Below are 20,623 nucleotides of genomic sequence, written 5' to 3'. Positions count from 1 at the left end.
CCTCAGCATGGAATTCATTTTATAAACGATATACCCAGATTATCATGGTCAATCGTAAAAGCATGTGAGAAGTCAGTCTTTATTAATACATGAAAGCAAAATGAATATGGTATTGGGTTCAACTCTCTGTTCTCTTTGGCTTGAGTTCAACTATCAATATTTGTAAAGGTGACACAGACACTGTGAAAGGACCTCTGCTTAAATCCATTTGCCATTTCCACCTTGGTCTCTTGTCACAACAGTATCGGCTGTTTGGCCCAGTGCCTTTGTTTACCTGTTCTCCAGCCGAGGCCTGATGATGGGCTTGTAGAGCTCGGGAATCTTCCTCTCCAGCATCGGCCTCAGGTTCTCTCTCAGGCGGTTGTAGTTCTTCTTCAGCTCTTGCTGGTATTCCTTCTGGTCAAACGTGATCAGGTGCTTATTCTTCTCCACTGCCTCGCCACACCTACGAGGCGGGGGAGCAAAGCAAGTTGGCATCAGTTTGAAACCACAAGTGGAGTAAGGAGGGAATGAATGAATGAATGAATGCAAACACCTACAAAGAAAGATTTTCTAGAATATTGTGGCGGTGGCTACAACTGAATGGACACTGAGAAGCATAAACTATGTCTAAACTGTACCAGGTTATAGACGTCAGCTGAGTAGGCGTATCCTTCGTATGTGGCCAACGACATTTGCATTCACACAACCAAAACAATGTGGCCAGACCGAATCCAAATGTGCTATAAGAGTCGGATTTCAGGATGCGTTTGGGTGCGTTCACACATGTCCTAAGCACTAACAACTTGTGATCACTCAGGACGGATGTTGATGCCAGAACTGTACAGGGTCTAAATGACACTACACGAGATGGAAAAAGAGCTGAGTGTCCTCCTTGACCTTTATAACCTCAACTTAATGATACTATGCAAACAAATCTTGCGGTAATTGCCTCTCTATCCTCAAACCTTCAGAAATGCACTGTACAGTTTCCTGCTAACAATGCCCTCTAACTACTTGACATAAATGGGACCCCTTAGCTTAAATGCTAAATGAAGGTCCAATGCACTCCTATATGCCCATTAGAGCTTTCCAAGTCCCTCTGCTACAACATAAACTGTATATAATCCAAAGAGCTGTTTCCACTGCAGAGGGAAAACTCACAAATGACAAAAAATCTTATTCTGGAAAAAAAGCCCCTCGTGATAGACCACCACAAGTCTGAGCTGGAACGGGGGAGAAGGGAGGTACAGGGTCTCCCATGTCTAATGGCCAACATGCATGGACTCTGCAGGAAACCCGAGAGACGGAGGATGATTGCAAACACATGTCTGAGTTTATCTCTTAGCTTTTAATGAGGGTGATATGGAAACTGCAATGTCCTGAAACAGTATACAGTAAATATGCAGTGCTACAAAAAAACAAGGAGAGTTCACCTACGTTAAGAATTTTCCGAACCCCTAAAAAACTATAACTCATATGTAGCTCTCTATCTGACTGTTGAACTTGGTAAAATGAAAATCTACAATATCCAAGGTTTTTAATTCAGAGATTCACTAAATAGGATTTCTTCCCTCAGTCGTATACATCTGTTTTCTGAGCTGCCTTTAAAAAAATATATCGTGATCTTTGTCAGTTACTGGAGGTAAACAATCCAAATATGGGCAAAGTGAGAACACTGTTAAATGAACAAAAGTGGATTTCAACATGTTCTAAATGCACTCACGCCATCCGCCCTGCTTGGGTCATTAAAATAGAGCCCACTGACTTCAACAGTGAGCCTGACCTCACCTCATTTTAAGACCCACACACCCATGTGAGCTAAGATGAACACAAGTGCATTTGCTATTTAAACACGGGCAATGGACGGGAAAATGACAACTGCGAAACTAGACATGCTTGACTTGGTTTCACTTTGCGCTGCTGTAAAATACGGACATTAATCTCTATGTAAATATTATTTAGAAATGCTGCCAATACACAACTTTGAAAAAAGTTTCGATGGCATCTAAGACCTCATGGCAGAAATGTGCCTACTTAGTAAGTAGTGGATTTTCCTCTTTTATTTTAGTTTCCTTTTCTTTTACAAATTTTAATGATTTTATTTTACACTTTTAATTGAATCCATCACAAATCCAAGTTGTGTTTTAACAACTAAATAAAAATTAATTAATAAAAGTTGGTGCTAATCTGCTCCGAACTATATATCATCACCAACTGCACATTGGTGAAATTGTATGTCATGAAAATATAAGATTATTTCATCGTTTAATAAAATCAAATTGTCCTGATATATAATTCCAGGCTAATCATAAATAAAAGTCAACTAAATAAGCTGTTGGGTTTGGATTTTACATGAGTGGTTTAACTTATTATGCAGGTAATTAACTTGAAATGTATTATTTATTTTTTTACAGAAAAGCAGATGTCCTGCTCTAATGTGATACAATGAAAACATTGTTATTATTGCCATGTTGTTGTAGCTCACAAGGACCTTGCCTGACACCCAGAGTGCAGTTAAAGATCATTGTTTACAGCAATGAGCAGCACAGCAGGTTACATGTTACACGTGAGGCCGGAGAGATTCAGTTCAGTGGGCGAACAGATGACCAACATTGACAAAATATTTTGAAGAACGCCACTGTCAATGACATTGGCATAAAAAGGGTCCAGTGACAGCCTGCCTGGATTCAGCAGAGGAAATAAACCTTTCTGAAACTACAGTAAATATTTGCCATCCCGGTCGTAGCAATCAAGGCAGCTGGAATGTGACATGAGGGCTAGAAAATGAAAACCACCTTTTGGAGGCAAACATGCCCAGAGGAAGGAAACACACACCGATACACAAATGCACACAAACACGACACACGCCTTCTGCACAAAATCAGCATATCCTCAGACAGGATGGTTTAAATTATGTTCTGAATATTCAAAATGCAGTGAAAACCTTTGGGAACAATAAACCTTTGCAACTCCAGTCCTCCTTTGTCATTGTGGGACATGTACAAAATATTTCCCCTGCCACAATGGGTTGTATTAATTCACAACCCCACTGCCTGTTTAATTCCTTTAAGTACTATCCGGTTTGCAATTATCACTTCCATCTCTGCGTCGTGACACTCGGCTTCAACAGCAGAAACTCACACTTATCTGCTCTTTTATCTTCCTGTGTATACACGGAGCAGGAGAAGGAGACTTTCACTCCAAGTCAAGCCTCACAAAGATACTGCATTTTATTTTATTTGAAGTATTGTTCCACGCCTCCACCTAGTGAGCCAGGGCCAGCCACCAGTAACAATGAAGAGAAGGAGATATGCAAATGCAAGTAAAACAGTTGGGGAAAAGTCTTCTTTACATTTTTGTGGTGTTTTTCTTGCAGAACTCTGGTACACTGCCCCGCTTCTATAGGTGGTGCTTCTTTGATCGCATCTTACCTCATTATAAACTCTTTGAAACACAGGCGCAGTTTGTTGTGGTGGCGGAAGAGCTTGGGGTCCGCTGGGATCTCATTCAGGAAGACCTGGGCCACCTCCAGCGGGCCCTAGAAGGTGGGGAGGAGAGAGAGAGGAGGGGAAGGGGAAACACAAAGAGAAAAGAGTTAGAGCGACAAAGACGGAGAAGGCAAAACAAAAAAGTGGAGCAAGGAAGGAGAGGAGTCGGGAGAGGAAGTGTTTGAGAGCGAATGAACAAAAGGAGGGATGAGGGTGCCCCTCATTCAGACTCACTCATCGCTGCATAAATGCCTTTATGCAGCGATGAGGGCCAGGATGCCAAACTAGAACATGAGGAAGAAATCAGATTAGAGAAGGAGCCGTGATTAGCCTCCCGCATGGCTAACGTCACGGCTAACCCTACGCACGCCCACCATTTGGTTCCCATTTGCCAACAATGACATCTTGTTATCTTAACTCATATTCATCATAAAACCACAGCGCGCTCGCACAGCACCCGCATCGTGACAGGCGCAGTTAAACAGCTCTGATTAGCATCATAAACGCATCTGAACCCTCGCTTCTTTGTGACGGACCCCCCCCCCCAACACACACACACACACGGAAACCCTGCGGCCTACTGTACTGAGTTATATGTTTACAGAGTTAACCGAGCATTAGTGTTATGTATACAACCATCAGGTCAGAGCGAGGGACCTGTCAGATTAGACACCGGACGATAAAGCGCGCGCGGGGGGGGGGGTTGCTGGGGGAGCGGAGGCTCTGCACTGAGCTCCATCATTACTCCCTGTATTCAGCGCGCTGGCAGGACCTGGAAACGATCAGATGAAAGAGACCTCCGGTTCGGCGCGTCGCACATGAAAGCGAGAGGGGCCATGAATTGACGTTATAACTAAATCAGGGGGAAAAGCAAAGGGAGGATTAAGGCTGTGGGACGCGCTGAAGGCTTTGATGTGCCATCACTGTCATGTCGTCCACCTGCGCTCTGGGATTACAATGGCGCTGTAAATGTGATAAGATAAACAGGAGGTAAATTATTCTGGTTTATTTCCCCCCCCCAGCACATAAAGAGGCAACACTCAAGGGGACAAAGGAGCCATGTAGAATAAAGAGTGCGATCATTTCAGGGGAGAATTGGTTAAACTTGAAGTACGACATAATAACGGCAGACGGACGGGAGAGGGAAAGAGAGGCTTCATTCACAAAATCTCTCTCCACATTACCTGGTTGACCGTGGCTCCCACCGAGCCTTGCAGCAGCATCTGCAGCATCTTGGCGTCAGGCTGTTCCCGGTGGGTGGCGACCGCGAGCTCTCTCGTCTTCTTCTGCATGTCCTCTATGGCCACCTCGATCGGGGTCAGGTCAAACTGGAAGCAAAGGTCAGGCAATGTTGTACACACATGTAGGGTTGCAAAGGGGCGGAAATTTTCCGGTAAATTTCTGGAAACTTTCCGGAAACTTTCTATGGGAAGTTTAGCTCGTGAATTTTGGGAATTTTGAAAAAAATAAATAAATATGCAAATTAAACGCTGAGCAATAAAAACATCATTCAAAACTCTATTTTAAAGATGTGTTGAATGCAGCATTCTTCCATCACATGCACAGATAACTCCCAGCATCCTTCACTCTACAGCAGGGCTATTGAGGCCTGCTGTAGTGTGCAGGACGAGTCAGGTAAGTGTCCATGATATTACTGGGGAAAATATATTAGCATGCTGATTGAGGATTGTTCATCTGTTCATCTAGCCTATTTCCATTGATTTATCCATCAATTGTAAAATATGTTTACAGGCGATTCCAATTGTTTGGCTAACTATTTATATCTCTGGCATTGCATTAGTGTTTTTTTACAAACTTTTTTCTCATCTTATTCTACAGGACAGTGCCACTTGCACTATCTCATGTGTGGAGACATTTCAACCCATCCAATGTAGAAGGAAAGGCTGTGTACATTTGCAAATACTGTGCAAAGACCTATGTTAAGAATGACACAACGATGCAGAAGCATATAGTCAAGTGCCCAAAGTTTCCACAGTGCTCAAATCAGCCTATGACAAAACAAAATGTTTATATTTATGTCTGTATATGACAAGGTAAATACAGTTAGTATAAATTACCCACAACATTTCCAGTTTATTCCCGTTAATTCCCATATATTCCCGTTTATTCCCGTTAATTCCCGTATATTCCCGTTAATTCCCATGGAAAGTTTCCAACTTTGAATATTCCCGGAATTTTGCAACCCTAGACAGTTGTTGCCGCTATGTGGAGAATCCATCCCTAGGTGTTCTGCGCCGTGAATGTCCGCACTTACCTCCTCTTTCTGGATGACGTTGATGCGCGTCTTGACGTAAGGGAAGGCGTGCATGGTGGTGAGGAGGGTTTTCCTCTTGTACTGCTCGTTCAGTTCGCCCCGCGGCCTCCCGCTCTTGGTGTAGGGCGTGGTGTACATGAAGCGCCGCAGGTTGAAGTTCTTCTCGAAGTTTGTCAGCCGGTCTTTCATCTCGTAGTCGTCAAAGTAGGGCTCCACGTAAGTGATCTGGATGTACGCCTGGAGAAGAGTGGTGGTTTAGCTTCCCTTGTTTGGGGGGGGTCATAAATCCAGCCGGTTTCTGTGCTTTTTAAAGTTTTTTTAAATTGATTTATTTATTTTGCCAACAGCTATCAGACAGCTGAGCGGAGTTTTGCATTTCTTCCCTCTGGACCAATCTTCATTTTTAGGAGTGTTGTTTTTCACTTGGCGTGTATTCTTTCAAATCTCCTCATGTTCTCATTCTCTGACAGTTTTGCAACATGTGCACTTTGCATATCCTCAGTTTTTGTGATGTATTAAACATGTTTGTTTCTTTACATATGTGTACGTTTCATTGTCCACAGCTTGGCTTGATGTATTTTATATGTCTGATGAATGCAGACTTCAGTTCCTGCTTGGTGTTTCACTCAAATCAAATCAAAACAAATCAAAGTTTATTGTCACATGCACCAATGACATGTGAAATTCTTGGGACATGGCAGGCAGCATCTACACTCAGATATTTTGTGTTAAATGCCGACCAACAGAACAGAAGACACTTTTTTCCCCTTATCTTTATAATCTTCATACATTTGTCAGCACTAAACCTGGCTTTCCAGTGGGTGACTGAATTCTGACAGATTTTTGACAAGGATGAAAAAATCCACGAGCAGAAGAGAAATCTGAGAGCAGATGTGTAACGTCTGAGGATGACTGTGCTCTAATTGGGTGGTTTTGACAGTGTGACATGAATGAGAGTGTGTCTCTTCTTTTGCTGCAATTTTGGGGTAAATTTTAATGCATTTCACTTTGCAAAAATAAATTATAAATCAGTATATGACATTTCTTCACATTTAACACTGCCTGTTAAAGGTCATTTTGACTTATTCTTAATTCCATTCATGTTTTAAATACCTTAACTCTTTCATTTGCGTTATATCTCCTACTTTACATGCGCTCTACAGTAATTTGGTTTTGTGTGGACTAAAAATAATATAATGAATGACAGATATATAGCTGCTTTCAGTGACGTGACATAACAGTCTCCTACCTTGGAGGGGTTCAGTTTCTTTCTGTCCACTGGCGTCGAGTCCTTGATCATCTGCAACGTCTCTTCTCCAAAACACTGACTGTAGAAGTTCTAGGAAATGTATAGATTTTATTTTCAATAAAAGCCATAAGTCGATGAAAGGGTGAGCCTGACATTGTTTTTGCACTTCATGACGTTGTTTCAGGAGTGACATCTTCCCCTTTTCCTCTGCGATCACACATCCATTCACATGATGCACACACACACACAAACACACACTTCCCTCCTTCGTACCTCCAGCCGGTGTGATATCTCAGGCAGATGTGTGATCGCTGGCTCCTTGTAAATGAATTCTCGCTCGTCCAGGTCACCAAACTTGGCCCCATAAAAACCCACCCGGAAATAGGTTCCAAACATCCTCTTATGGCCCTGGAGGGAATCAGAGCACATTTCCTTTTAGAGTCTCATCAGTGTAACATCAGTCACATATTCTCTCCAATTATGGTGGCAGCTTTTTGGGGATCTATATTGTGAAGAACACTTGTGTGTGATTCAGGTAATTCAAAGTCATTTTGAAGTGATACGATGTATGAACAGCGCATAAAAACAAAACATAGAAATTTAGCTATGCATATGAATTTCAAATTGCTTTTTATTCTAATTCCGCAAAAGATCTTTCAAGGTGATCTACTGAAGTGTTTTACTGTTTTTCTAATGTCAACCTTGACATTAATTATTCATTCCAAAAAGCCATTTCAGTCTCTTATAGTTATTACCTTTTTAATGATGTTGTCAAAGGCTCTCTGTAGTTTGTCATGAGTGGATGCCAGTTTCCTGAAATCTCTGTGAGCCTCTAAGACCGGTAGGATGACCTTGTAGACTTCATTCACCGCCTCGTAGAGACCGCCCTGAGAAAACAGCCATGACTGAAGGTTAGTATGATCACACACAAGACTCAAATGTTTTAGGTGTATTTATATGTACAAAATAAATCATGATTTACTGTCCTACATTAGCATTAGCAGGACATTTGTTAATATATTGATAGATAAGATCAACTTCAACCACTTGAGAGAAACTGCTCTATTTCTTTATATTATGAGAGGATAGTGCCAACTCATCTTCAATGTAGATACACTATTTTGAGTAAAGGCTACTTTTCCAGTGTTAAAACACAATATAGATTATAATTATTCTATAGAATACACTTGAGACACAGCTACAGGTTTCTGTATTAAAGCTAAACATGAACAACATGTGCAGCGTCATCGTCTCACATTGCTGAAGAGCTCGGCCGCCTGCTCCAGCAATCCCACCAGGCCGCTCTCGGTGAAGTAGCGTCCCGAACACACGCCGTCCTCGTCCGGGGACAGGATGTCATCCGACACCGCCGACTCCTCCAGCACATTGGGGGAGATGTTCTGAGGAAGAAAAATCAGTCAGCTGATCAATCAATTAGCCCCCTTAATCAGATAATCAATCACGTGGCCGGCTCTGAAAGGAGACGTCCTACAGTGGGAAACGGAACTAATTTGATGAGCCTCCGATCAATGACCTGCTGACTGCCGGGGCTTGGAGTGTCCTGTGCCAGAGCGCCACCTAGGTCTGTGGCACGGCTCATCGATAACATCATCGTGGTTACTGCTCTAACTGTTTGTTTGTACGTCCAGGGAACAGACTGTTCACTTGTTCCCACAGGAGCACGTTTGCCTTTTTCCCCCCCTTCATCTTCAAAGACATTGTATAAAGCAGAGCTACCAGGGGAACGTATTTATACGTTGACGTTGTGTGTGTACAGCTCCCCCCTCTGGACACTCAAAACTAAATGTGGAAGTAATCCGTGGGGGGGAAACGTGTGATGTGGTGTGTTGTGCCAGGGGGGGGGGGGGGGGGTTTGCCTTCTTCCAACAAAACAACCATCAGCCACAACAAACAGAAACAGATGATGGAGGGTTATTTGGACTAGCTGTCTTTTTCTTTTGCAATGAGTTTTAACATGTGTTTATTATTATATTATATAGTGTGTATCTGTATTTGCGTTGACTACCTGGAAGGTGACACTCCCAACAGGCAGGTACTTGTGATCCTCCAGCATGCTGAGGTACTCGGCCACCAGGGCAGCAGCGTGCACCAGACACATGGCCGACTCGGTGTAACACTTCCTGTTGTTGTGCTTCTCTGCCATGTTCTGCAGCCAGGTCAGTCGCAGGTCAGGAGATGTCTGATAGCCCTTCGCAATCCTGGGGAGGGGAGGAGAAGAAGAAAGGGGGGGATTTGTCTGAGTTGTTTTTCCTTCATTTTTTCCTTGTCCTTTATTGAACCAGCCTTATTGAGGAAAAAAATCTATTTTTTAAGAATGACTAGGTCAAGAAAGACGCTGCAAGTTAAAACAATAAATACAAATCAGAGAACATATGCAGGCTATGGAAACTGTCACACACTTAATATAAGAGCATAAGCATAAATTAGAAATAAGCTAGTGCAGGTGGTGCAGTGGTTTCATGGATTTTGTGTGTTTATACTTCAAATGTTTTGGCAAATGTTTTTGGCAAGTCTCAACTACAAAACAGCTGAATACATTTGTAACTTATGACAGTCAGTAGAGTGGATACCTCCACCAAGGCCCAACAGTTTTAAATCGAGCTGCACCAAACTGCACACACAAACATATCATCAGGTTTCGATAACTTTTTAAGACCCTAATGAATGAATTTGAATACCTATGTAAAGCACAATATAAATGAAGGATTAACAGAGCCCCAGGATTACTTACAATTCCAAATAATTGAAGGTGAGTTGAGGTAGCCAAGTGGAGAAGACTTTTTAAAGGCCTAAAATTCAGATGACTACATTTTAGACTTTTTTTTTTACCCTACAGAAACCCTGTATCCTTATTACCTTGTAAATAAATAAAACTTTTAAAAACACCCAATTTCACAATGTCAAAGAAAAATACTGGCTCTCTGCTCAGCTTTTCTACAAAAGTTCAGTCTCAACTAGTCTCCACCACAAAAAAAGCTTTCTGTAATAAAATAAATAAAAAAACTTTATATTCTGAACGAAACTGAAGCAAATGAGTCAATCTAGTTACAGTCTAGACACAAATATACAGTAAGTCTACAATTGGACAGATAATATCTCAAGTGGTTAGTGGGTTTTATGAGCAACAGAAAATATGGATATGTCAATGGAATCCATGAACAATCATGAGAATAACAACAGTGGGATGAATCTAAAACACTGAAAAAAACAATTAGTCACTGTACTTCACTTATAAATGAACTTGAGCATCTGGAGACCAAATGTCTTGTTGTGCCAATGACCTGAGTGTGTTAGAGGGATCGGAGGTAGACGTTGAGGTGGGTGTAGGAAAATGTGTAAAGTCATTTTGCACAGCTGTCAGACACTCGCCAGGTCACTGCGACCAAAACCCAAACAGAAAGGAGCATGAAAAACGATACGTGGAGGTGACATTAGAACATGTTGAGGTGAAGTGCCTGAATCAATATACAGCATATGTATGCTCCCTTTGTCTCAGTGTTTCCACTTTGTGTTTGCACACACACTCAAACTCCGGCACACACACCGTTTACATCTGCATATACACACAGCCGGATCAGAAGACTAAACTGCTACCACATGGTTGCCATAGCGAGGGCAGCAAATAGAGGCAAAACAGCGCAGACCACAGAGAAATAGGAAACAGCAGCACAACATAGAGAGAAATCACACTGATGAGAGAGGGAGAGAGAGAGGGAGAGGAAGAGATTAAGAGACAAGACGCTGACGACAGATTTGTCTGTCTGTCAAGGAAACAGGCGTTTGTGGAGGAGGCTTTTGGCTTCTCACCTGTACATGAGGTCCATGAGCATCTCTGGGTCCTCCTGGAACTCCCTCATTTTCACTGTGTCCGATAAAATACTGTTGAGGTTCCTGAGCAGCTCGTCTACCTGAGAACACAGAGAAACACGGGCAGGCATGAGGCTGCGATATGATCAATATCAGTAATGTAATACAGTTTGTGTGTGTGTGTGTTAGTTCATACCTGTGAGGGCAACTGCGTGTTCTGCATCTCTGTGTCCTCCTCTGCATAGGCCAGGATGGTGCGGAGCGAGCATCGTAAGTATTCCTCCTGGAAGTCGGAGGACTTGCCCACCAGCGAGGCCAGAGACATGGTGACCTGCATCTTCACTCTTGAGAAGTTCTGACAGAGACAACAGGGACCGATGTTAATGTCAGTGTGTCAAAGTTTTGCAGATTCTTGAGGCTGAATTTCATGTGACTATACTGTATATTCCCCAATACTCTCAAGTCTTTTTTTCCATTCGCTGGGAGCCAAAGAAGGAAATATATTATTTGCAATGGTGATACAAGGTACATAAAGTGCACGAGGCAAATGCAACTTTGCATGAATAGGACAATTCCTTCTTCTGCTTCTATTTCACCTTTTCACTTTGCCTCTAAAGTACTTACCTACCTAAAACCTCCAATAATAAACAATGCATGCATTTACTCCAATAACAAATAAGACATAGGGACATTGTGTGATTCAACTTTCATAACAGTCTTTAAAATGTCCTGTTATAAACATTATACAATTTACTTTTATGATGATCTAATAATGCATAGATTTTACATTAAAGATGGGCGACATGACAGATTCCCTAAGGTAAAAGCAAAGTCATCTTGATCGCCCCCTGATGGCTGACTGCAGTCATAAATCCTGCCTCCTCCATGTTAGTGGATGGACCAAAAAGTCAAAGCACATGTCAAGCAATTTATCTCAAAGATTGTTTTCTGTCCTTTCCGTTCCTATCACACCGTCATTTGAAGCTGTAATAATGTGTTGAAATTGTCCTCATTGACAGCTCTTGTGACTTGTCGAGCATGTGTATTGGCAGGAGCTCAACACCACGGCTCCACAAAACGATCACTCCTCTGTAGACTCCAAATGATGCCAAAAGATAATAGATCACAATCCTAATATGTGGGATATTCTAGCTTTAATGTTTGTTCAAAGGGAGGAAGTGAAGACCTTTTGTCAATTTGTACATACAGTCTATGCTCCAATGTATCATTGGTAGAGGACAGATAAATGAAATACAAATATTACTGTAGTAACATTACTATTAAGTCTATGAGCTGTAGTTTTGTCCTTATAATAAACATTGTGAAGAACTAAATATTTGATATAATGAACTAGTCCCTAAAAATCCTGCTCTATACTCAAGCATTTCAGGATAAAGGTACCAGAATATACTTAAATACTGCACACTAACATAAACTGAACATCCACCTGCTCACACTCTCTACCTTATGGGTGCAATTGTTTGATGAATCTTTTTGCATCAGCAGTGAAAATGTGTCCAAGGTTTCTAAATCTTCTCCAAGTCAAGATTAGCTGTTTTTTTTCTCTCTCTCCTCAGTTTCTGTCCCTTCTCTTTCCTCGTCTCTTCATTTTTCACACTACCTGTCCAAAACAACAGGCCTGGCAAACACCCCTCCATCTCCTGCACGGAGGACGAGTGTGCGTGCGCGAGAGAGAGAGAGAGAGAGAGAGAGAGTGAAGTCCCATCTATCTCCAGCATGACCAGCTAAGCGGGAAATGATCTCCCATTAGCAGAGACATAATCACCCATGGATCATCTCTACGGCCCCATTCTGTTCAACTGAGCATGGAGCCAGAGCCTAACCACCCATCACTGCCCTCTAACTCAGTGTGTATATATGTGTGTGTGTGTGTGTGTGTGTGTGTGTGTGTGTGTGTGTGTGTGTGTGTGTGTGTGTGTGTGTGTGTGAGTTTTCTTTCCACTCGACAGGTTTTGATATCGCGTTTCTTTTTCCTTCCGGATTTTTAGTTTTTTATCCAAAAATTTAAAAATAAAAAAAAAGCAGAGAGTAGAAAATGTGTGTGTGACAGACAGTTTGGAGAGAGAGACGAGGGCGGATGAAGGGATGAAAACATAAACAAAGGAAAGGTAGGAACTTCTGTATGAATGAGTCACCACACTACACCACATAAACAAACATGCGCTGGACACGCAGAGGGGTAATACTCTTTGGAGGTTCTCTGTGTGTGTGTATGTGTGTGTGTCTGTGTATGTTTGTGTGTGTGTGTCTGTGTGTGTGTTCGCTGCTGCAGGCTGGTGTCTGACTTTCATTAAAGTGTACTGACTGTAAACACAGGAAATATGGAAGGGTTATCGAACCAGCAGAGAAATGAAAGAGGATACTCTGTCCTAAACCTCCTTTAGATCTGTGTCTTCTCAATTTTCTTCTATTTGTTTCTTCTATTTCCCTCCATCACTGCTTCACCTCTGGCAAAACACTGCACTATCTCCGTTATGATTTCCTCCTTTCCGCCCCTTTCACGTTCTCCTTCTCCCTGCCCCAGAGCAATATATACTCACACATTCACACATGCATATGTACTGACACACACACACACACACAAAGCACACGCACACGTCTGGCTGTCATTAGTTAAAAAGGGGTAGGAACATGGGGAGGCAGACAGTGACATATCTCCCTGCTCTCCACTCAGAGACACATCCTTCAGCAGAAACTTTCTGCGGCACGCTCAGAATAGACATGGAAAAGACATTAAAGCCGAGGAGGAAAGGAAAAGCCGAGGAGATGGGTGTGACTCCCTGCTTCTTCGAGGGAACGTGTATCATGACCACATCTGAACTCTCGTGCGAACCTAAATTTGATTTAATCCCACTTAAATGCATTTTCTTCTGTGAGCACAGATGTTAGATAAGGTTCTTTCAGACAGGAAGGTAACACTGTAGGCCTGACATTTGCCCTGAGTGTGTGTCTTTATGCGCTTGCATCCTTACAACCCATTGGAAAACTAGCATGGCACTCAGAAGAGCGCGTTCCACCACCAGCGCTGAACAGTCCCTTAAATTCAATCAAGCAGCACCACATTTCACACATTTATAGATATCTTCAGATATCAATGAAGATCAATGATCAAGATCAATGAATTGTTCTCTGGGGAAACTGTGAAAATGTCACAAAAAACACTCTGTCTTGCGATGTTAAAGGAAAGTGATAACAAAATCCTGGATCCATGCCAAAATGTCTTCCCTGACCTCTACAATGTTCTACCACGTTTGTTGTAATCCATCCGGCAGTTTTAGACAAATCTTGCTCACAAACATGCAAACCAACCGACAAACAAATGGACAGGTTTGAAAACATAACCTTCTTGGCAGGGGTAAGAAAACGCAATCTTCTTTTGCATGTGATTTCATGTTTATGCGAGTGTGTGTGTGTGTGTGTGTTTGTGCTTACACTGGCATTGCTGTAGCTGTATCTCATGATAAGATAGAGCGTGGCACAGGCCTGGCTCCTGTTCTCATCAACAGGGCTGCTGCAGTACTGAAGCACCTTCTGGCACAGGTCTGCACACTGCTCCGCCTCCTCCTCAAACAACAGGTCCCCGAACTGCACACAAACACACACACGAATAATATCAGACATACAAGGTATACACAAAGATACACATGCATATATAAATAGGTAATCTTGCTTGTATCAGCAGTTTTCCACAAACAAGAACATTTCATTTAGACACAGATAGTGCCCGTGTAAAACACAACAACACACACAGCTACGCCACAATTTTCACAAAGTACAACACACACACACACACACACACATGCACACAGTGTCTCTTTATAGTTGTGAGAACAATCATTGTTATAATACATTCCCTTGCACCTTATCCTAACCTTAACCATTACAATTTAATGCCTATACCCTATCCCTAGCCCAAAAACAAAGTCCCTCAAAAAACTCTTTGAATTTGGACTAACCAAAATTTCCTCACAATCATGGGATTAAACCAAAATTGTCCCTCAAAACTATAGAAAGATATGCGCACACACATGTGCACACGCACACAATGATGAAAGTACCTTGACAACGAGTCCTCTGAGCGTGCTGAACGTGTGAGAGAGGAAAGTGGAGCTCTGGTTGCACGTAAGAGAGTGAAGTAACACTTTCAACACTCCGCCGACCACGCTGTCCTTACAGTCTGCCAATGGCACCGCCTGGACAAGAGACACATGGAAGAATAAGCCATTCATACGTGACAAATGATCACACCTGCAGATACACTGGGGTCCCATTTAAATAAGAAAGGAGGTAGACAAGTAAACAGAAAATGATTAATACAGTCAATGAGTTCTTCAAGCTGAGATTGCAGGTGTAGACGACATATCGCGCCATCTTTGTGCTTTATGTATTTAATATTACAAGCATTCAGTGTCAGCAGTTACAAATATTAACCCTAGCATTCAATACATTTTTGCATTATGGCAACTCACTGAGCGATATCTCAATACCAGTCTCAAATTACTCGGGCTTCGCTTAGTGCTTTCAAACCTTTCTAAAGAAAGCTGAGCCCAGCTTCTTTCAATACCCAGTGAGGAACTTTATTAGTTTATCAATTATGCAAGCTCATGAATGGATTTTTTGTAACATGGTTGCTAATGAGAGATCATTTCTTGTTGACTTTCATGTCCCTCTGCAGATGAAAATATTATAATTAATACGTAGTGACATCATTACGTCACAATCTTGAGAAACACTAGTGTGAATAGTCTTAATTTCATCTCTGGATTAGTAGTAACAGTATTTGTAACTGTACTGTGTGAACAAACAGTGTTGTAGGACGCTGAATGAGTTCAGGTGATAGACAAAGTGTTTTCCGACCTGTACGATGGTCTCCAGCAGGTCCAGTACAATGAGGTTTGTCTCTGTGGCCAAGTTCCCGCTGATCAGAGCCTCCTGGTCCAACTCTGCCTTAGTCCTGATGGAAAGTGATCGGACAGATATTAAGCGAGAAGAGAAACAGAGCAACAAAATGGGGTTTCAAAAAATTGACGAAATCCTAACAGGCCAAGCAAACTTTTGAAAACTGGGAAGCAGACACATACTTGTCCTGTTTATCATTGGTCTGTCTCCACTGGGTGAGGTCTTTCCTCCAGCGCAGGTTCTCTCTCTGACCCATGGTCCTGTCCATTCCTGTCAGGGGTTACAAAGGAAACAGCTCTTGAGAAAACAATAATGTACATTTACGTACAGATCATGTACAAAGCTTTATCACTGGAGTCCATGCAACCTAATAGATAGATAGATAGATACATTCATATAAATGTTTATGACCAGATTAGATAATTTATTGGAGAAATTGCTGATAATTCAAACAAACTATTCCCAGTTAAAACACATTCACTTTTTTCTTCCTTCTGTACTTTATACCATACTGTCATATTTAATATGCCACATATCACCAGCATGGAATTGCAAGCCCATGTACAGATTAACCTGAGACCAGTTCTTTCCATAACTTGCTGACTGCACAATTAATAAATACTGATACTGAGCGCTCACTCGATTTGGAGGTAGTTCGTGTGCAAAACGTGAAAAATTGCAATTCTAAATGTGACAGAAAAGCAATTTCCAAGTTTTAACCCTTAAAGTGCAGGTACCTCCGACTCGTTTCATCATTTCCCCGCGGGCTCCCATTCCTCTCAGCAGGGCTTCTTCCAGCTGCAGCTTGGCCTGCTGGGACTTCTGTAAGGCCTGGGTGCTCACTTTGTCAGTGCTCTGCTTCCCCTGCACACACACGTTAACACACAGTCACAACATGCAAGCAAACACGTGGATCATTTTGTGATAAATACTTGATTTCTGTTTCCAATCGAACTATGCAAACATAAAAACACATCAATGACTGTTACAACTGACACAGGTAAACAAGCGAGTACACTGACCCTGTACTCGAAGCAGGACACACAGATGGTGAGGAGCTCCAGCAGCTTGTTGAGCTGTGACGGAGGCATGTCCACAGTCCAGCGCTGAATTACACTCCTGTCTGCGTTCTTTATCACCCACAGGAAACACACCAACAGGTGGCGACTGGTGTCTGCCGCCAGGGTGGCTACGGATTTACCTTGCTGGGAAGGGGAGAGGAGAGAGGCAGATATGTAGTTCGATGGGGTGCTTAGGAGAGAGGGAACATCTACCTTCACACAAAGGCATGTGTGCTGTATGTGCAACCACACTGAGAAATGACTGTGGTATCAGCAAAGAAATCAGTAATGTACACAAAAGAGGATTATAAGCATGAGTTATTTGCCATTCACACACACATCCATACAGTGCATCTATGGGTAGCACTTCTTTTCTATGAGGGGCAGTCCTAATATCTTAAATAACACCTACTTATAAGTGGACATTTCTTTGACCCTGGTTTTAGTTTGGTGTTGTTCTCTTCCTCCTCTTAATAGGCGTTAAATCTACTGCAGATTAATTTACCTTCATTTGTGAGATGATGAATCGGTTGCTGCTATAGAGGGCTACTGCTGCCTCGCTGTGTGGCAGCTTTGATAAATGTAGTCATTAACCTCCTTGTGCTCGGGGTCTCCCACCTGGAACCCGGTTTCCAGGTATCTGTTCCACAGCTGGGCTGAGTGAGCTGCACCAGAACCAACATCAACTATGTGTAGCACGTAATCCAAAACATGACTAGGCTACTAAAAAACAACTAAAATGTTACTTGTACCACTTCTGTTGAGAAGAGTGAAAGATTCAGATATTGTTTGTTTGAAGGGGAACAGCCTGAAAAGAGGAGCCGTCTGGCTGCCAGGTTTGGATTTGTGATGGATACCAGGCCGATGGCACAAATGTAGTTTTTCCACAACAGAATTTCACGTTACAAGAAAGAAAGAACTGATTCATCACTTGGAAAGAAGCCGAGAGAGCTGAAGAGAGTGGCAGTGTTCAGTTTTAGTGCCTGTGTTGTTGCTGTAGCTACATTTGATGGATGTGTTTGTCAGGGAGGACGACCCTGTTCACTTATGATGCCAATGCCTGCCCATAAACCATCTCCTGCAGACATGTGTGTATGTGTGTGTGCTGTACGTCTGTGTATGTGTGATTTTTCAGGATGGATGAAGTGTGTGTGCAGCTCTGACAGCTAATCAATCTACTTCAGTGCAGCTCACCTGTTGGGAGGCTGAAGACTTACCAATAGCATCGCACAAACACGCACACAGACGCACTTTTGAACTTCTAAAACACAATGAAAACCACACTACAATTTGTTATCGTCTTCAGATTACGTCATAATTTCTGAATTTTACCATGGACGCCATGGAAACGAGAACATTCCGGCCCAGCGTGTTGAATGGGTTCCCAGCTATCGCCATGGCAACAGACTGATTGATGGGTGGCACATTTTCAAGGTCATCGTCAGATATGCCCATCTTGTTTTTCCCGCCTCGAGTCTCAGAAACTACGGAGACAAACAGGGGCAAACACGGGTCAAACACTGTGTTAAACTGGAGGAGGGGACGGGGGTGCAAATGATGAACTTAGAGCCTTAATTGTGAGAAAGTTTTGACACCACTTGTGTCTATATTCAGTGAAGGAGACAAGCATCAACACGTCTTCTGTAGATGTAGATGTTTAACTGCCACTGTGTAACTGGTAACAAAGAAATACAGTCAAAACACTGGTAGATTAACAAAGATTAATGTGACAGTTACATTAACAGTTGATATGACAAATTAATCGAGTTATTCAGTGGAAGCAAAGGAACAATTCCACTAATGTCCATCATGAAAACACAGCCGGCTTCTCCATAAGGCAAGAAAATGGCCAAATCATCAACTTGTAAGGATGAGCAAACTTTAAAAACTCCACAAAGCAGACAAAACAATATAAGACAAGATAGATGAATTACTCTCACATTGTATTGAAATGGTAAAATGCAATTTCTGTGTAACAATATACTTCAGAATGTGCAAAAATGACAGCATACATACAGTTAATTGATCAACGAGTGTAAACAAGTTTAATTTAGTTTAATGTATATGTCTGTGTGTGTATTTTACCAGTGAAGTCCAGATAATTGGTGGAGTCGATGATAATCCCCACCAGGGGGAGGTAGAGAGCGGCCACCTTGGCTCTGACCTCAGGTTTAATACAACGATGGTCGAGATCATGAGAACACAGCAGGCTATAGATGGCATTGATGGCTTTTCTTTGGACCTTTCCCCTGTAAACACACACACAGATGTGTAAATTTGTAGCACAGCATTAACATGCATGACTTGCAGCAGTTGTGGTAAGTGTTAAACTACATTACAGGTTTGCAATGAAAAGGTAATAAGGAGGTAAATATCTTGGGTATGAAGTCTCTGTGTGTGTGTTTCCTTACCCCTCTGACTCCATGTCTAAGGCAGCGCTGAGCTCCGTCAGCAGCAGACCCGCGAGGTAATGCTGCTGCTTGAAATCCTGAGAAAGCTCAAACAGCCCCAAGATCCTCTGCTGCTCCTGGAAGCTACACGAGCCGGAACTCTGAGGAGGGGAAACGGAGACAAGCGAGCGGCAGGAAGAGAATTAGGGTAAGATTTTAGGTTAACACAAAGCAGTTAACTGTGTCATGCTTTCCTGGCTGAATCCCATCTCATCTCCTCTGTCTGATAACTCCCTCAGCTCCACTTTTCAATTCTCCTTATAGCGGATTTTATTTCCTTTCTGAGAAATCTTCCTCTCCTGGAAGGCATGAAAGCCCAGACATTTGTGAATCGTTTTCCCTTCCTTACCCTCTCCGATGTATAAACGTGACGAAACAGTTGAAATATATGTCAAATGAAAGTGCACATTTTGACTGACCTGTGAGGAGATGGATGGACATGGTGAGGCGGGGGCAGAGGTCGGGCTGCTGAAGAAGAGACTCAGGTTGAGGTAGTGCTCGTGGCTGCACAGGATTCGCAGGAACTCCAGACGCATGGTGATCAATGTCGGCATTGAAACACTTTTAGCCGACATCTAGAAGAGAAAGCGAGAAAAAAAACATCCTTTAATTCATTCTTTTATACGACAGAAATCATGCTAATGTTCAGATGTATCATCTCTGAACTGTTTGAAAACAAAGATGGACAAGTGCAAAAAAATCAAGTATTTGAAGAAACGTGAAAAGGTAGTTTTAGTTGGCATCAGTGTTATTTTACCTGGTTGCAGTAGTTTTTCAACAGCTGGAAAACAAATCCTCGGTCCATGAGGGACAGGAGGTCATAGAGGAAGAAGGCCAGGCTGATGTTGACTTTCTCCGCTTGCTCTACCTCCTAAAACAACAAACAACAAACAGTTATCTGTACCGAGCGGATCTTGTCGATCATTAAGCTGTGCAAGCTGAGTTTTCAGATACTGCAGCGACCTGAGGTTTGGAGGACACAGACAACCGAGGCTGCCTCTAACCCAACACCGGAGAACAGAAGGAGGCTAAAGTTACAATGACTCGTTTGAGATGAGCTTCATATCTTCTTCTTTCCTCACCTTCTGTTGTTTGACGAGGATGGTGGCAATCTCAGCTGTAACCACGGAGGCGATGGTGGTGATGTCGTCTTTAAATCGGTCGGAGAAGCGATTTCTTCGTGGGACGTTCTGCTTGTCCAGCTGAGACACGTGCTGAGCCATGCTTTTCACCTGTTTTATCAATTACAAACAAAACACAATCGAATCAGTAATACGAATCGTCAATTTACAACATGGAAAATGCCAATGATGTGCATCAAGTTAAATGACAAAAAAAAGGCATGTAAATTAAGTCGTTTTCATTCAATT

At 42.4% G+C, this 20,623-nt stretch overlaps 1 protein-coding gene across 1 annotated transcript in view; it reads right to left on the bottom strand.

Annotated features, from left to right (window-relative positions):
- Positions 1-20,623, bottom strand: part of dock8 (dedicator of cytokinesis 8) — a 56,269-nt gene that overhangs the window by 1,863 nt on the left and 33,783 nt on the right. The window contains exons 25-47 of the mRNA XM_061070839.1: positions 20,336-20,485; positions 20,011-20,124; positions 19,673-19,828; positions 19,215-19,354; positions 18,889-19,052; positions 18,136-18,287; positions 16,765-16,947; positions 16,480-16,606; positions 15,925-16,012; positions 15,701-15,797; positions 14,902-15,036; positions 14,276-14,428; positions 11,019-11,177; positions 10,823-10,923; positions 9,021-9,213; positions 8,251-8,394; positions 7,750-7,881; positions 7,268-7,402; positions 6,995-7,084; positions 5,746-5,982; positions 4,655-4,798; positions 3,414-3,520; positions 275-445 (exon numbers count right to left, since the gene is read on the bottom strand). Of these exons, the coding sequence (XP_060926822.1) occupies positions 275-445; positions 3,414-3,520; positions 4,655-4,798; positions 5,746-5,982; positions 6,995-7,084; positions 7,268-7,402; positions 7,750-7,881; positions 8,251-8,394; positions 9,021-9,213; positions 10,823-10,923; positions 11,019-11,177; positions 14,276-14,428; positions 14,902-15,036; positions 15,701-15,797; positions 15,925-16,012; positions 16,480-16,606; positions 16,765-16,947; positions 18,136-18,287; positions 18,889-19,052; positions 19,215-19,354; positions 19,673-19,828; positions 20,011-20,124; positions 20,336-20,485 (3,272 nt within the window). The remainder of the gene's footprint in view (positions 1-274; positions 446-3,413; positions 3,521-4,654; positions 4,799-5,745; positions 5,983-6,994; positions 7,085-7,267; positions 7,403-7,749; positions 7,882-8,250; positions 8,395-9,020; positions 9,214-10,822; positions 10,924-11,018; positions 11,178-14,275; positions 14,429-14,901; positions 15,037-15,700; positions 15,798-15,924; positions 16,013-16,479; positions 16,607-16,764; positions 16,948-18,135; positions 18,288-18,888; positions 19,053-19,214; positions 19,355-19,672; positions 19,829-20,010; positions 20,125-20,335; positions 20,486-20,623) is intronic.

The sequence above is a fragment of the Limanda limanda genome, chromosome 5 (assembly GCF_963576545.1).
Source record: "Limanda limanda chromosome 5, fLimLim1.1, whole genome shotgun sequence".
NCBI classification, from domain to species: domain Eukaryota; kingdom Metazoa; phylum Chordata; class Actinopteri; order Pleuronectiformes; family Pleuronectidae; genus Limanda; species Limanda limanda.
The sequence above is the reverse complement of the archived record's forward strand: the minus strand, read 5'-3'. Positions and strand labels throughout refer to the sequence as shown.